This window comes from Dipodomys merriami, unplaced genomic scaffold (genome assembly GCF_024711535.1).
Source record: "Dipodomys merriami isolate MVZ:Mamm:240054 unplaced genomic scaffold, mDipMer1.0.p SCAF_2, whole genome shotgun sequence".
Lineage (NCBI taxonomy): Eukaryota > Metazoa > Chordata > Mammalia > Rodentia > Heteromyidae > Dipodomys > Dipodomys merriami.
The window spans coordinates 69,540,434-69,553,771 of NW_027203381.1; the positions used below are offsets into that span (position 1 = coordinate 69,540,434).

At 44.9% G+C, this 13,338-nt stretch overlaps 1 protein-coding gene across 1 annotated transcript in view; it reads left to right on the forward strand.

Moving 5' to 3' along the window:
- The first annotated feature begins 7,555 nt into the window (after positions 1 to 7,555).
- The window catches only part of Muc4 (mucin 4, cell surface associated), a 30,223-nt gene continuing 24,440 nt past the window's right edge, over positions 7,556 to 13,338 (forward strand). The window contains exons 1-2 of the mRNA XM_070028862.1: positions 7,556 to 12,668; positions 13,149 to 13,274. Coding sequence (XP_069884963.1) covers positions 7,556 to 12,668; positions 13,149 to 13,274 — 5,239 coding nt within the window. The remainder of the gene's footprint in view (positions 12,669 to 13,148; positions 13,275 to 13,338) is intronic.

A 13,338-nucleotide genomic window follows, 5' to 3' on the forward strand; every position in this document is an offset into this window, starting at 1 on the left:
GTAGTTGTGGAGGTGGGAGGGAAGGGAGGGTAGGGGAAAAACAAAGGAGGAGATAACAATGCTTGACAGGAAATATGCTCATTACCTTGCTCAAGTAACTATAACCCCTCTGTAGAGTATTTTTACAATTAAAAATGTATTTAAAATTTCATATATTGAATATTTAAAGAACATGTTGGCCATCAGTGGCTCATACCTGTAATCCTAGTTACCCAGGAGGCTGAGATCTAAGGATCAAAGTTCCATGTCAGCCTAGGCAGGAAAGTCTGAGACTCTTGCCACCAACTAACCAGTAAAAAGCCAGAAGTAGAGGTGTGGCTGAAGAGGTAGATCATTAGCCTTGAGTGAAAAAGCTAAGGGACAAGGCCCAGGTCATGAGTTCAAGTACTAGAACCATCCCTCCAACACCCCCACCCCCCAAAATCTAAGACATAGACACAAACATTCACAGCATCACACATAGATACTAGCAATACAGAGAGTGAGCATTTCATTTTATGAAGGAAAAAGTTGCAAGACTCAGGCAGTGGAGTGCTCACGACCCTGAGTTCTCATCATTACAGAGACCACCTCAGGAGAGGCCCTGCCTCGGCGTTACTCTCCCCTGTCTCCAGAGATGTGGAATTTAATATTGCTAGTTTCTAGTTAGAAGGGCAATGGTTAGGTTTGGGAGTTTTCTAGACCAAGATTTTGCCTGAGCTCACCCAGTCCTTCTGGGCCCTTCCATGGTCCAAAAGTCAGAAAAGAGATATCTACCACCCAAGGCACAAAAGATTGATCTCCCTTTAGCTATAAGTACAAAAATAATAACATGAAAAAATTCTTATGATGTCAGGTAAGGTTAAGGTTGTGTTTATTGTGTATACTGGGCAATTTTAAACTTATACTGGTAAATTAAACCACACACAGATCATAGGAAATATCTTGGGGGGAAAGCCTAGCAATGTAGTTATCTGAGTAGTACGGTACAGATTTTTTTGCCTTTCAATTATATGTTTTCTAAATGCATAAAATGAGTGTGTATTCTTTTAAATAGTTGAATATGGGAAAAACACCTTTTGTTATATTTAAGTAGTTTTAGTTTATTTTTTAAATTTATTTTGTTCTGGCTCTGGAACTTGAACTTGGGGCCTAGGCACCATCCCTGAGTTCTTGTGTTCAACACTAGTGTTCTATCACTGTCAGCTTTTTGGTGATTAATTGGAGATACGTTCTGGTGGACTTTCCTGCCCAGTTTAGCTTTGAATTATGACCCTCAGAGCTCAGCTTCTTGAGTAGCTAGGATTTCCAGACACCAGCCACTAACACCCACTAGTACTTTTTATTTTGTCATGTTTTAAAAAATATTTTTATTTCACTGATGTGTAAAGAATGCAGTTCTTCTTAAAATTTTGTTCATATATTAAGAACTTTGTCAATAATTTATAATTCGAGAGCATTTTTCTTTTCTCTTTTAGTGGTCCTAGAGATCAAACCCAAAGTTTTATATGTGCTAGGCAAGAGCTCTACCACTGAGACTCACCCTCGATTCCTGACTGGCTTTCTTTTGTTCTTGTTTTGTTTTTGTCTAAGAGTGAGACTCTAAAACTCAGTATCTGACACTTTTGCTCATATCCCACCACCCCCGGACTGGCTTTGTGATATAAATGATTATAATACTTGCAAAGGACTATAGGATTGTTTCATTTTGGGGGGGGAGGGGGGGGAACATGGGGCCTGAACTCTGGGCCTGGGCGCTGTCCCTCAGCTCAAGGCTAATGCTCTACCACTTGAGCCACAGCACCACTTCTGGCTTTTTTCTTTTTGCTTATGTGGTGCTGAGGGCCTCATGCATGCAAGGCAAGCGCTCTACTACTGAGTCACCTTCCCAGCCCCTTGTTTCTTTATTTCCATATAAAAAAGAAATAATCATTTCTATCCTTGTGCTTTTTTGTTTATTTTTCTTGACTTATTGCACTGGCTAAGACTTTTACCCAAATGGTTCAGTAGAAAAAAATGATTGCTGGCATGTTATTGTTTCTGATTTTAAAGAAAATATTTACAGAATTATATCTTTAAGTGTCTGTCATGGGGTTTGATGGATATTATTGATGAAATCAAGGTTGTTAACTTCCATTTTTCACTTGCTAGGACTTTCCACAGGGATTTGTGTTAATGTTTATCAAATACTTTTTCTGTATCTCTGAATAGTTATGTTTCCCTTCCACTCTATTTATATGGTGATTTGTATTTATTAGGTCATATTCATCTTCTTAAATTTCTGGTTTAAATTCAGCTTGACAATAGTACATGTGTATGTGGTGTGTGTGTGTGTGTGTGTGTGTGTGTGTGTGTGTGTGTGTGTATGTGTGTGTGTGTGTGTGTGTGGTGTGTGTGTGTGTGTGTTTTGGGAGGTAGGCTTGTCCTAGCACTTGAACTCAGGGCCTGGGTCCTGTCTCTGAGCTTCTTTTGCTAAAAGCCACAGCTCCACTTTCAGCTTTTTCAGTAGTTTATTCAGATAAGTGTCTCACAGACATTCCTGCCTGGGATGAATTTGAATTTCAATCCTAAAATCTCAGTCTCCTGAGTAGTTAGGATTACAGGCATATGCCACCAGTGCCTGACATGTTTTATTTATTTATTTATTTTTTGGGTCTGGTCATGGGGCCTGAACTCTGGACCTGGGCACTGTCCCTCAGCTCTTCAGCTCAAGGCTAGCACTCTACCACTTGAGCCACAGCGGCACTTCTGGCTTTTTTCTTTTTGCTTATATGGTGCTGAGGAATCGAACCCAGGGCCTCGAGCATGCAAGGCAAGCGCTCTACCACTGAGCCACCTTCCCAGCCCCTGACATGTTTTATTTTTAATCCAATATAGGCATCAGATTGCTAATATTTTGCTTGAGTTATTTCTATCTACTTTGTTTCAAAGATTTATTAATCTGTGTTTTTATTTCTTACCTTTGAGTATTAAAATTATATCAACACTTTAAAATTAGTCACGGAGCATAAGAGCACAAGTATAAGATTGAAATTACTGTCAGGCACAGGTGGTTATGTCTGTAACCCTAGCTACTCAGGTTGCTGAGATCTGAGGATTGTAATTCTAAGCCAGCCCAAGCAGCAAAAGTCTATGAGACTCTCCTCTCCAATTTACCACCAAAAAGCCAAAAGTGGAGCTCTGGCTCAGGTGGTAAAGTACTAGGCTTGGGCACACACACATACACACACACACACACAAACACACAAACACACATACATATGTACACACTCAAAATTGAAATTGAAATTGTTTCTTAAATGTAAAATGATCTTGCTATATATTTAAATTTTTTCTCATTTTTATCTCTTCTTCCCTTCCTCTCCCTTCATTTCTTTCTTTCTTTCTAGTCTAACCTTGTATTTTCTGTTTATCTTTAAAGAACCCAACAGTTTAGCTTCACTGATTCTATTTCTAACACTTTATTCCTATTCTACTCTTTATTCTGCTTTCTTTTTTTCCATTCTTCCTGATTCTTCTAGTCTGTCCTTTCCACTGGGAGTTCCTGCTTAATGCAGTTAACAGGGTCCTGATCTAAGATCCTTGTCACTTACCCCTTTCCTAAAAGCCAGAGCTATGCTGAGTTTGGGGATTCAAACTTGTAATTTCAGCTACCTAGAATGCTATATTAAAAGGATGGAGGTCTGAGACTAGCCTCAGCAAAAGTGGAAGACCCTATCAAAAAAAACCCAAAAAACAAAAAACAAAGCAAAGCTGGAAGTATGGTTTATGTGAGTAGGAGGGCACTTAATCACAAGACCCTGATTTTGAACTCCAGTATTGCCAGGAGCCAACCAAAGAAACCACAACAACAAAACAAAGCAAAACTACATCTGAAGAACAGCAAATTCTCTAAGGGTATTGATTTAACATTATAGTTCAACTTCTTCATTCCTGAGTGTTTCTTTTTCTTTCTTCTGATCCCAGCCCTGCATTGGAAAGCATCTATTAAACAAATAGAAACCTTTACTTTAAAAATGGCTCTATGTGGGGCTGGGAAGGTGGCTTAGTGGTAGAGTGCTTGCCTTGCATGCATGAGGCCCTGGATTCCATTTCTCAGTACCACATAAGCAGAAAAAGCTGGAAGTGGCGCTGTGGCTCAAATGGTAGAGTGCTAGCCTTGATCTGAAGAGCTGAGGGACAGCTCCCAGGCCCAGAGTTCAGGCCCCACAACCACCACCACCACCAACAACAAAAGACTCTATGCTATCATGAAACTTTTGCTGCCAATATTGGTTCCAGAAGAGGGGTCACAGGCTCTGAGTGTTAATGACTGAGAACCTGTAGGTTTAGGAAGTTCACCATGGAGCTAGCTTCTGTCAAGACTCAAAGCCTGATGACAGAGCAATGTTCAATATTATGTTCTTAGGAATAAGAAGCAAGTTTATCAAAATTGCAAGGAGTATGCTTCTTAATCTAAACCTTTTTTGGAAAAATGATGGCAATTTTATAAAGGAGAGAGTAAGCCTAGAGTTCCAAGCCCTCTACCAATTAGATTAAGGAGGGGAATTAAGACCCTCATAGTCCATCTCTGTAGTTCAGTCACTGCCTGAGTCCGCTTCAGTTTAGAAATGTGTCCCCAGGCAGCACTTACTATTAATAGAGTACACAAACTTGTCAGTGAGTCACTTCCTTTTTATTAAAAAATAAATTGATTCATAATCACTCTCACTTACTTGAACATCTAAATAGTTCTCTTGAGAAGAAAAAAACTGGTTGCTGGCAGTGGTGGTACAAACCTATTATCTCAGTACTGGAGAGGATGAGTCACCTGGACTGAGAATGCAAGGACAATATGGGGGTGGAGGGGAAGAAAAGGAGAGGGAGGGAGAGGGGGAGAAAGACTATAGTCTACTCTAAGAACTGTACTTGAGCCTAAATTCTTCATCCCTAGGAGTTTCTTACTCTGAATTTCTTCCCTCTCAACTTCTTGAGTACTAATGTTAGGGAAAGCTGGAGGGATCTGGGGTAGTGGCTTCGTAGTAGAGACTTGCCTGCCTTTTGAGAGGCCCTAGGTTTGAGCCTCCTTCCACAAATGGTTTGAAAGCCCCAAACAATAAGTTCCTATGCAAAAAATTAGTTTTCTTTTTGGTTAGAACATTCAGAGACCGGGAGATGGGAAGGGATGGGAAGGGGAAACAAAAGAGGAGGCAACCATGCTTGATAAGAAATGTACTCATTACCTTGCCCATGTAATTGTAACCCCTTTGTATGGTCTTTTCACAATAAAAAAAGGGGGAAAAAAAAGAAAATTCAGAGATCAATGGAAGGAAGTTATTGAATGAGATTGACTAGACTCAGAGACCTTTAAGATAAGTTCAAGAGAATGGCACCTAGTAGTGTAAATACAGAAGAATACTTGGAACAAAAAAATATAGTATTTAGGGGCTGGGAAGGTGGCTCAGTGGTAGAGTGCTTGCCTTGCATGCATGAGGCCCTGGGTTTGATTCCTTAGCACCACACAAGCAGAAAAAGCTGGAAATGGCACTGTAGCTCAAGTGGTAGGGGGCTAGCCTTGAGCTGAAGAGCTAAGGGGCAGCGCCCAGGCCCAGAGTTGAGGTCCCACAGCCAAAACTAAAAATAAAAAAATAAAAATAAATATATAGTATTTAAACATTTTGTTGGGGATATAATTTTTTTTGGTCCAGTCATAGGGCCTGAACTCTGGGCCTGGGCGCTGCCCCTCACCGTTTCAGCTCAAGGCTAGCACACTACCACTTGAGCCATAGCACTACTTCCACCTTCTTTTTTTTTTTTTTCTGCTTATGTGGTGCTGAGAAATCGAACCCAGGGCCTCATGCATGCAAGGCAAGCACTCTACCACTGAGCCACCTTCCCAGCCCCGCGGGATATAATTTTTTTTACGTAAGAATAGTCATGACTGCTCAGCACAGAGGCTCAAGCCAGTAATCCTTGTAATTTGGGAGGCAGAGACCAGGTTGCAGTTTGAGGCCAGCCTGGCAGAAAGTGTAAAACTCCATGTGAACTAATGGCGCGGTGTGGTGGCTCAGGCTGTCATCCTCAGCTACAGTGGGAAGCAACAGTCGCCTCACCATTCCAGTTCAATCTCGTCTTTTCCCTCATGAAGAAGATGGGCAGAACCAAGGAACGTTTAACTCATGATTTTGTGGTGGTTTTTTTTTGAAAGTAGGGGTAGTGCTTGGATCAAGCCAGACCTCAGGCATGCTGGGCACATGCTGTACCCCCAAACCACACTTAGCTCTGGGATTTCCTTATAGAACAGTTAGAAGCTCTATTCAGGTGCCCTTTGGGTGAGGATCCTGTGCCTCTACCTCTCTCTGCTTATTTCTAGATGTTTCTCTCCAGGCAAGCATCTCAAGCTCTGACCCAGAGCAGACTTAGGGGGTGCATTCAGCCCCCCACCATGCACTGTGTGGAAGGCACATGGTTCCCTAATATGCAGAAAGACAATCAATCACGCATAGTGAAGGAAACCACCTCCATCTTTTGGGACCTCTGATGGCTCTTTGAAAGGAAGGAACATTTGGAGATTACAGAAAGAAAGACTGGCATATTTTATTTCTAAATTCCTTAGGAAAAACTGATGGTATATCTTCACTTGAAAAATTCTCACATACGACCGGCTCATCTACACAGTTGCAAGACTTACTACGAGGACCTGAGTATTAGCACTCTTAGCCACCCATGGGTGCATGCAGACTACTATTTTACCATGCTCTGAGTGCTTTGAATTTGACCAATCATGAAAAATCACTTTCTTGTGCTGATAATCCTTTGCAGTTATGTTTATTAGTATGAATTGCACATTTTAATGTCGTGCAGAGTAAAATTTTCACACATATGTGTGGTATGTACAATCAAATCCAACTTTGTTAGGGAGGAATAAGAAAAAGGTGAGTATGAGAAAAAATGATGCGTGTAAGCACTAGATTGAAATGAAAAGGAAGCTGTGAAACAGAAAGTCAAACATCTCCTATGAGTGCTTGAAAAATATGTGTATAGGGCAAGAAGTGAGTTAAATTTTACTCTGTTTTGAGACAGGGTCTTCCAAAGTAGCCTAGCCTGGCCTTGAACTCACTATCTTCCTTTCACACCCTCCCTAAAGCTAGGATTACAAGTAGACACTAAAAGTTCTAGAGTGTACAATTTAAGTTCTAATCTTTTCATTACATAATTACACAAACAATGTTGTAAGTCTGAGACAAACAATCTGAGACAAACAATTTGTTGGCACATGCGGAAGGGAGGGCGCACTGAATCAACTATTCCATTACCACCTTCAGAAACAACCTGTACCAGAAGCAAAGTGCAGACGCTTGTTTTCATAACATTACTTATGAGTAGGCTTGTGCAGAATTTATGGCTAGGGTAAATTAAGGCTTATAGGTGTCACTATGTATGAAAGTTATATGGGGTACCTTATGCATAAATGGGAGTCAAAAGCTTTGATATCACTGAGTTATCCTGTCCAGTCTCATAAAGTTCTTGCACCTTGTCTCTAATATTTAAATAATATGTTACCATTTCTGGTTCAGTTTCAACTGTCAGCTATACAATGTCAAACGCATCAGAAGTTTCAAGCAAGACAGCGTCCACAGATGAAACAGGAGACACATCACCATATGGAAGTCTCATTACAGTCACCTCAGAAATCTCAACAAAGCCTATTTCAAGCAATGGACCAACAGTAAACAAAGCCAATGCCTTTACTCAAGATCCTTCATTTTCTCAGCACACCCAGATGCACAGCATGACCACCAGTCAATCTCAAATGAGTACCCTCCTAGAGACAACCACCTCACCTCACTCATCCTCCACAAGTGGTAACACCCCGACAGACAAAGTTTCTCCTGTGATATCTCCTGAAGGGAAAATAACCACCTCAAGCCCTTCCAATGTAAGCAACACACCCTCAACAACATCAGAGGTGTTCAGCAGGACAATCTCCACAGACTCCACTCCAGGAAACATGGAGGACTCATCACCACCCCAAGTATCTGCAAGTTATACTTCAGTCACTATGGGAGTCTCAAGGACACCTGTGCCAAGTGAACTAAAAATGAGACCAAGCCCCATTGCCTCCACTCAGGAATCAGCCTCATTTTCTCAGAACACCACACAACAGGGTCCAGAGCCCACCAGTCAGGCTCAATTGAGTACCCGCACACAGGGGGCCAACTCAGCTCGCTTGTCCTCCACAAGTGGTCAAACTCTGACAGAGACAGTTTCTTTTGTGACATCCCCTGAAGGTGATATAACCACCTCAAGCCCTTCCAGTGTAAGCACCACACCCTCAACAACATCAGAGGTGTTCAGCGTGACAACCTCCCCAGACTCCACTCCAGGAAACACGGGGGACTCATCACATCCACAAGTGTCTACAAGTCTTACTCCAGTAACCACAGGAGTCTCAACAACACCTGTGCCAACTGGACTACCAATGGGACCAAGCTCCATTGCCTCCACTCAGGAATCAGCCTCATTTCCTCAGAACACCACACAACAGGGTCCAGAGCCCACCAGTCAGTCTCAATTGAGTACCCGCACACAGGGGGCCAACTCAGCACCTTCATCCTCCCCAAGTGGTCAGACTCGGACTGAGACAGTTTCTCCTGGAACATCCTCCCTAGCTGAAACAGTTAGCTCATCTCTTTCTAGTATCAACAACTCCATAACAACCTCCACAGCCTTCACCCCAGGAATCCCAAGGGACACAACATTGCCACATGCTGCTGGTAGTCTCACCTCAGTCCCCAACGGAGTCTCAACAACACCTGTGTCAAATGAACCGTCAACAGTGCCAATATCCAGCACCTCCACTCAGGAATCATCTTCACTTTCTCAGAACACCCAGACGCACAGCATGACCACCCGTCAATCTCAAATGAGTAACCTCCTAGAGGAGACCTCCTCACCTCACTCATCCTCCATAAGTGGCCACACTCTGACAGAGACAGTTTCTTTTGTGACATCCCCTGAAGGTGATATAACCACCTCAAGCCCTTCCAGTGTGAGCACCACACCCTCAACAACATCAGAGGTGGTCAGCATGACAACCTCCCCAGACTCCACTCCAGGAAACACGGGGGACTCATCACTACCACAAGTGTCTACAAGTCTTACTCCAGTAACCACAGGAGTCTCAACAACACCTGTGCCAACTGGACTACCAATGGGACCAAGCTCCATTGCCTCCACTCAGGAATCAGCCTCATTTCCTCAGAACACCACACAACAGGGTCCAGAGCCCACCAGTCAGTCTCAATTGAGTACCCGCACACAGGGGGCCAACTCAGCTCCTTCATCCTCCCCAAGTGGTCAGACTCGGACTGAGACAGTTTCTTCTGGAACATCCTCCCTAGCTGAAACAGCTAGCTCATCTCTTTCCAGTATTAACAACTCCGTGACAACTTCCTCAGGCTTCACCCCAGGAATCACAAGGGACACAGCATTGCCACAGGCTGCTGGTAGTCTCACTTCAGTCCCCAACGGAGTCTCAACAACACCTGTGTCAAATGAACTGTCATCAGTGCCAATATCCAGCACCTCCACTCAGGAATCATCTTCACTTTCTCAGAACACCCAGACGCACAGCATGACCACCAGTCAATCTCAAATGAGTACCCTCCTAGAAGAGACCTCCTCACCTCACTCATCCTCCAAAATTGGCCACACTCTGACAGAGACTGTTTCTCCTGGGACATCCCCTGAAGGTGATATAACCACCTCAAGTCCTTCCAGTGTGAGCACCACACCCTCAACAACATCAGAGGTGGTCAGCGTGACAACCTCCCCAGACTCCACTCCAGGAAACACGGGGGACTCATCACATCCACAAGTATTTACAAGTCTTACTCCAGTAAACACAGGAGTCTCAACAACACCTGTGCCAAATGAACTGTCAACAGTACCAATATCCAGCACTCCCACTCAGGAATCAGCCTCATTTTCTCAGAACACCACAGAACAGGGTCCAGAGCCCACCAGTCAGTCTCAATTGAGTACCCGCACACAGGGGGCCAACTCAGCTCCTTCATCCTCCCCAAGTGGTCAGACTCGGACTGAGACAGTTTCTCCTGGAACATCCTCCCTAGCTGAAACAGCTAGCTCATCTCTTTCTAGTATCAACAACTCCATGACAACCTCCACAGCCTTCACCCCAGGAATCCCAAGGGACACAACATTGCCACATGCTGCTGGTAGTCTCACCTCAGTCCCCAACGGAGTCTCAACAACACCTGTGTCAAATGAACCTTCAACAGTGCCAATATCCAGCACCTCCACTCAGGAATCATCTTCACTTTCTCAGAACACCCAGACGCACAGCATGACCACCCGTCAATCTCAAATGAGTACCCTCCTAGAGGAGACCTCCTCACCTCACTCATCCTCCAAAATTGGCCACACTCTGACAGAGATTGTTTCTCCTGGGACATCCCCTGAAGGTGATATAACCACCTCAAGCCCTTCCAGTGTAAGCACCACACCCTCAACAACATCAGAGGTGTTCAGCGTGACAACCTCCCCAGACTCCACTCCAGGAAACACGGGGGACTCATCACAACCACAAGTGTCTACAAGTCTTACTCCAATAACCACAGGAGTCTCAATACCAGCTGTGTCAAATAAACTGCCAACAGTACCAATATCCAGCACCTCTACTCAGGAATCATCTTCACTTTCTCAGAACACCCAGACTCACAGCATGACAACCGGTCAATCTCAAATGAGTACTCTCCTTGAGATAACCACTCTGCTTCACTCATCCTCCATAAGTGGTAACACTCTGACAGACACAGCTTCTCCTGTGACATCCCCTGAAGGTGATATAACCACCTCAAGTCCTTCCAGTGTGAGCACCACACCCTCAACAACATCAGAGGTGGTCAGCATCACAACCTCCCCAGACTCCACTCCAGGAAACACGGGGGACTCATCACTACCACAAGTGTCTACAAGTCTTACTCCAGTAACCACAGGAGTCTCAACAACACCTGTGCCAACTGGACTACCAATGGGACCAAGCTCCATTGCCTCCACTCAGGAATCAGCCTCATTTCCTCAGAACACCACACAACAGGGTCCAGAGCCCACCAGTCAGTCTCAATTGAGTACCCGCACACAGGGGGCCAACTCAGCTCCTTCATCCTCCCCAAGTGGTCAGACTCGGACTGAGACAGTTTCTCCTGGAACATCCTCCCTAGCTGAAACAGCTAGCTCATCTCTTTCCAGTATTAACAACTCCATGACAACTTCCTCAGGCTTCACCCCAGGAATCACAAGGGACACAGCATTGCCACAGGCTGCTGGTAGTCTCACTTCAGTCCCCAACGGAGTCTCAACAACACCTGTGTCAAATGAACCGTCAACAGTGCCAATATCCAGCACTCCCACTCAGGAATCAGCCTCATTTTCTCAGAACACTCAGATGCACAGCGTGACCACCCGTCAGTCTCAAATGAGCACCCTCCTAGAGGAGACCTCCTCACCTCACTCATCCTCCAAAATTGGCCACACTCTGACAGAGACTGTTTCTCCTGGGACATCCCCTGAAGGTGATATAACCACCTCAAGCCCTTCCAGTGTGAGCACCACACCCTCAACAACATCAGAGGTGGTCAGCGTGACAACCTCCCCAGACTCCACTCCAGGAAACACGGGGGACTCATCACTACCACAAGTGTCTACAAGTCTTACTCCAGGAAACACAGGAGTCTCAACAACACCTGTGTCAAATGAACTGTCAACAGTGCCAATATCCAGCACCCCCACTCAGGAATCAGCCTCATTTCCTCAGAACACCACACAACAGGGTCCAGAGCCCACCAGTCAGTCTCAATTGAGTACCCGCACACAGAGGGCCAACTCAGCTCCTTCATCCTCCCCAAGTGGTCAGACTCGGACTGATACAGTTTCTCCTGGAACATTCTCTCTAGCTGAAACAGCTAGCTCATCTCTTTCTAGTATCAACAACTCCATGACAATCCCCACAGGCTTCACCCTAGGAAACGCAAGGGACACAACATCGCCACATGCTGCTGGTAGTCTCACTTCAGTCCCCAACGGAGTCTCAACAACACCTGTGCCAAATGAACTGTCAACAGTGCCAATATCCAGCACCTCCACTCAGGAATCATTTTCACTTTCTCAGAACACCCAGACGCACAGCATGACCACCAGTCAATCTCAAATGAGTACCCTCCTAGAAGAGACCTCCTCACCTCACTCATCCTCCAAAATTGGCCACACTCTGACAGAGATTGTTTCTCCTGTGACATCCCCTGAAGGTGATATAACCACCTCAAGCCCTTCCAGTGTAAGCACCACACCCTCAACAATATCAGAGGTGGTCAGCGTGACAACCTCCCCAGACTCCACTCCAGGAAACACGGGGGACTCATCACCACCACAAATATCTGTGAGCTTTACTCCAGTCACTGTGTCATTCTCCAGGACACCTGTGTCAAGTGGACAATCATCAAGACTAACACTCAGTACCTCTACTCAGGAATCAACTGCATTTTCTCAGATAACCCAAGCTCCAAGCATGGAGGCCACCAGCCAGTCTCAAATAAGCATCCTCCCCCAGGTGACCACATCAACCGTTTCCTCTTCTCCAAGTGGACACACTCTGACAGAGACTGTTTCTCAGGGGACTGCTTTTCCAGGTGAACCAACTGTCTAGTGGTATCAGCAGGGGCTATGTCCAGGGTCACAGGAGGATACAATGATTAGTGGTATATTTTCAGTATCTCTCCATCTTTTATTGGGTAACTTAAAAATGCTCATGTCGATAGGATTTTTGGTTGAGCTCAGAGGAGAAAGCTTGGAACTTTCATTTCTAGATCCTAATTTTCTGAGTCATGATTCTGCTGCTCGCAATAGTTTGTTTTTTTTGGGGGGGGGCGGTCCGGTCATGAGGCCTGAACTCTGGGCCTGGGCGCTGTCCCTCAGCTCTTCAGCTCAAGGCTAGCACTCTACCACTTGAGCCACAACGCCACTTCTGTTTTTTTTCTTTTTGCTTATGTGGTGCTGGGGAATCGAACCCAGGGCCTCAGGCATGCAAGGCAAGTGCTCTACCACTGAGCCAACTTCCCAGCCCTGCTCTCAATAGTTTTAACTCATGTCTTCTTTCCCTACGTGTCCAGGAGCAGTGAGGCCACGCAGTACCTCACCTCCCTCCACATCCCCTCCCACACTCACCACCTCTACTGCCAGTGCTTCCACAGGCTCCAGCTCAACAGCTCCCCATCTCCCCACCCAGCCCTTAGGAGGTAAGTGATGCCATTAAGTTGGGGCCTCTCTATCCTGCAGTTAACTAGACATAGAAGTTGTAGT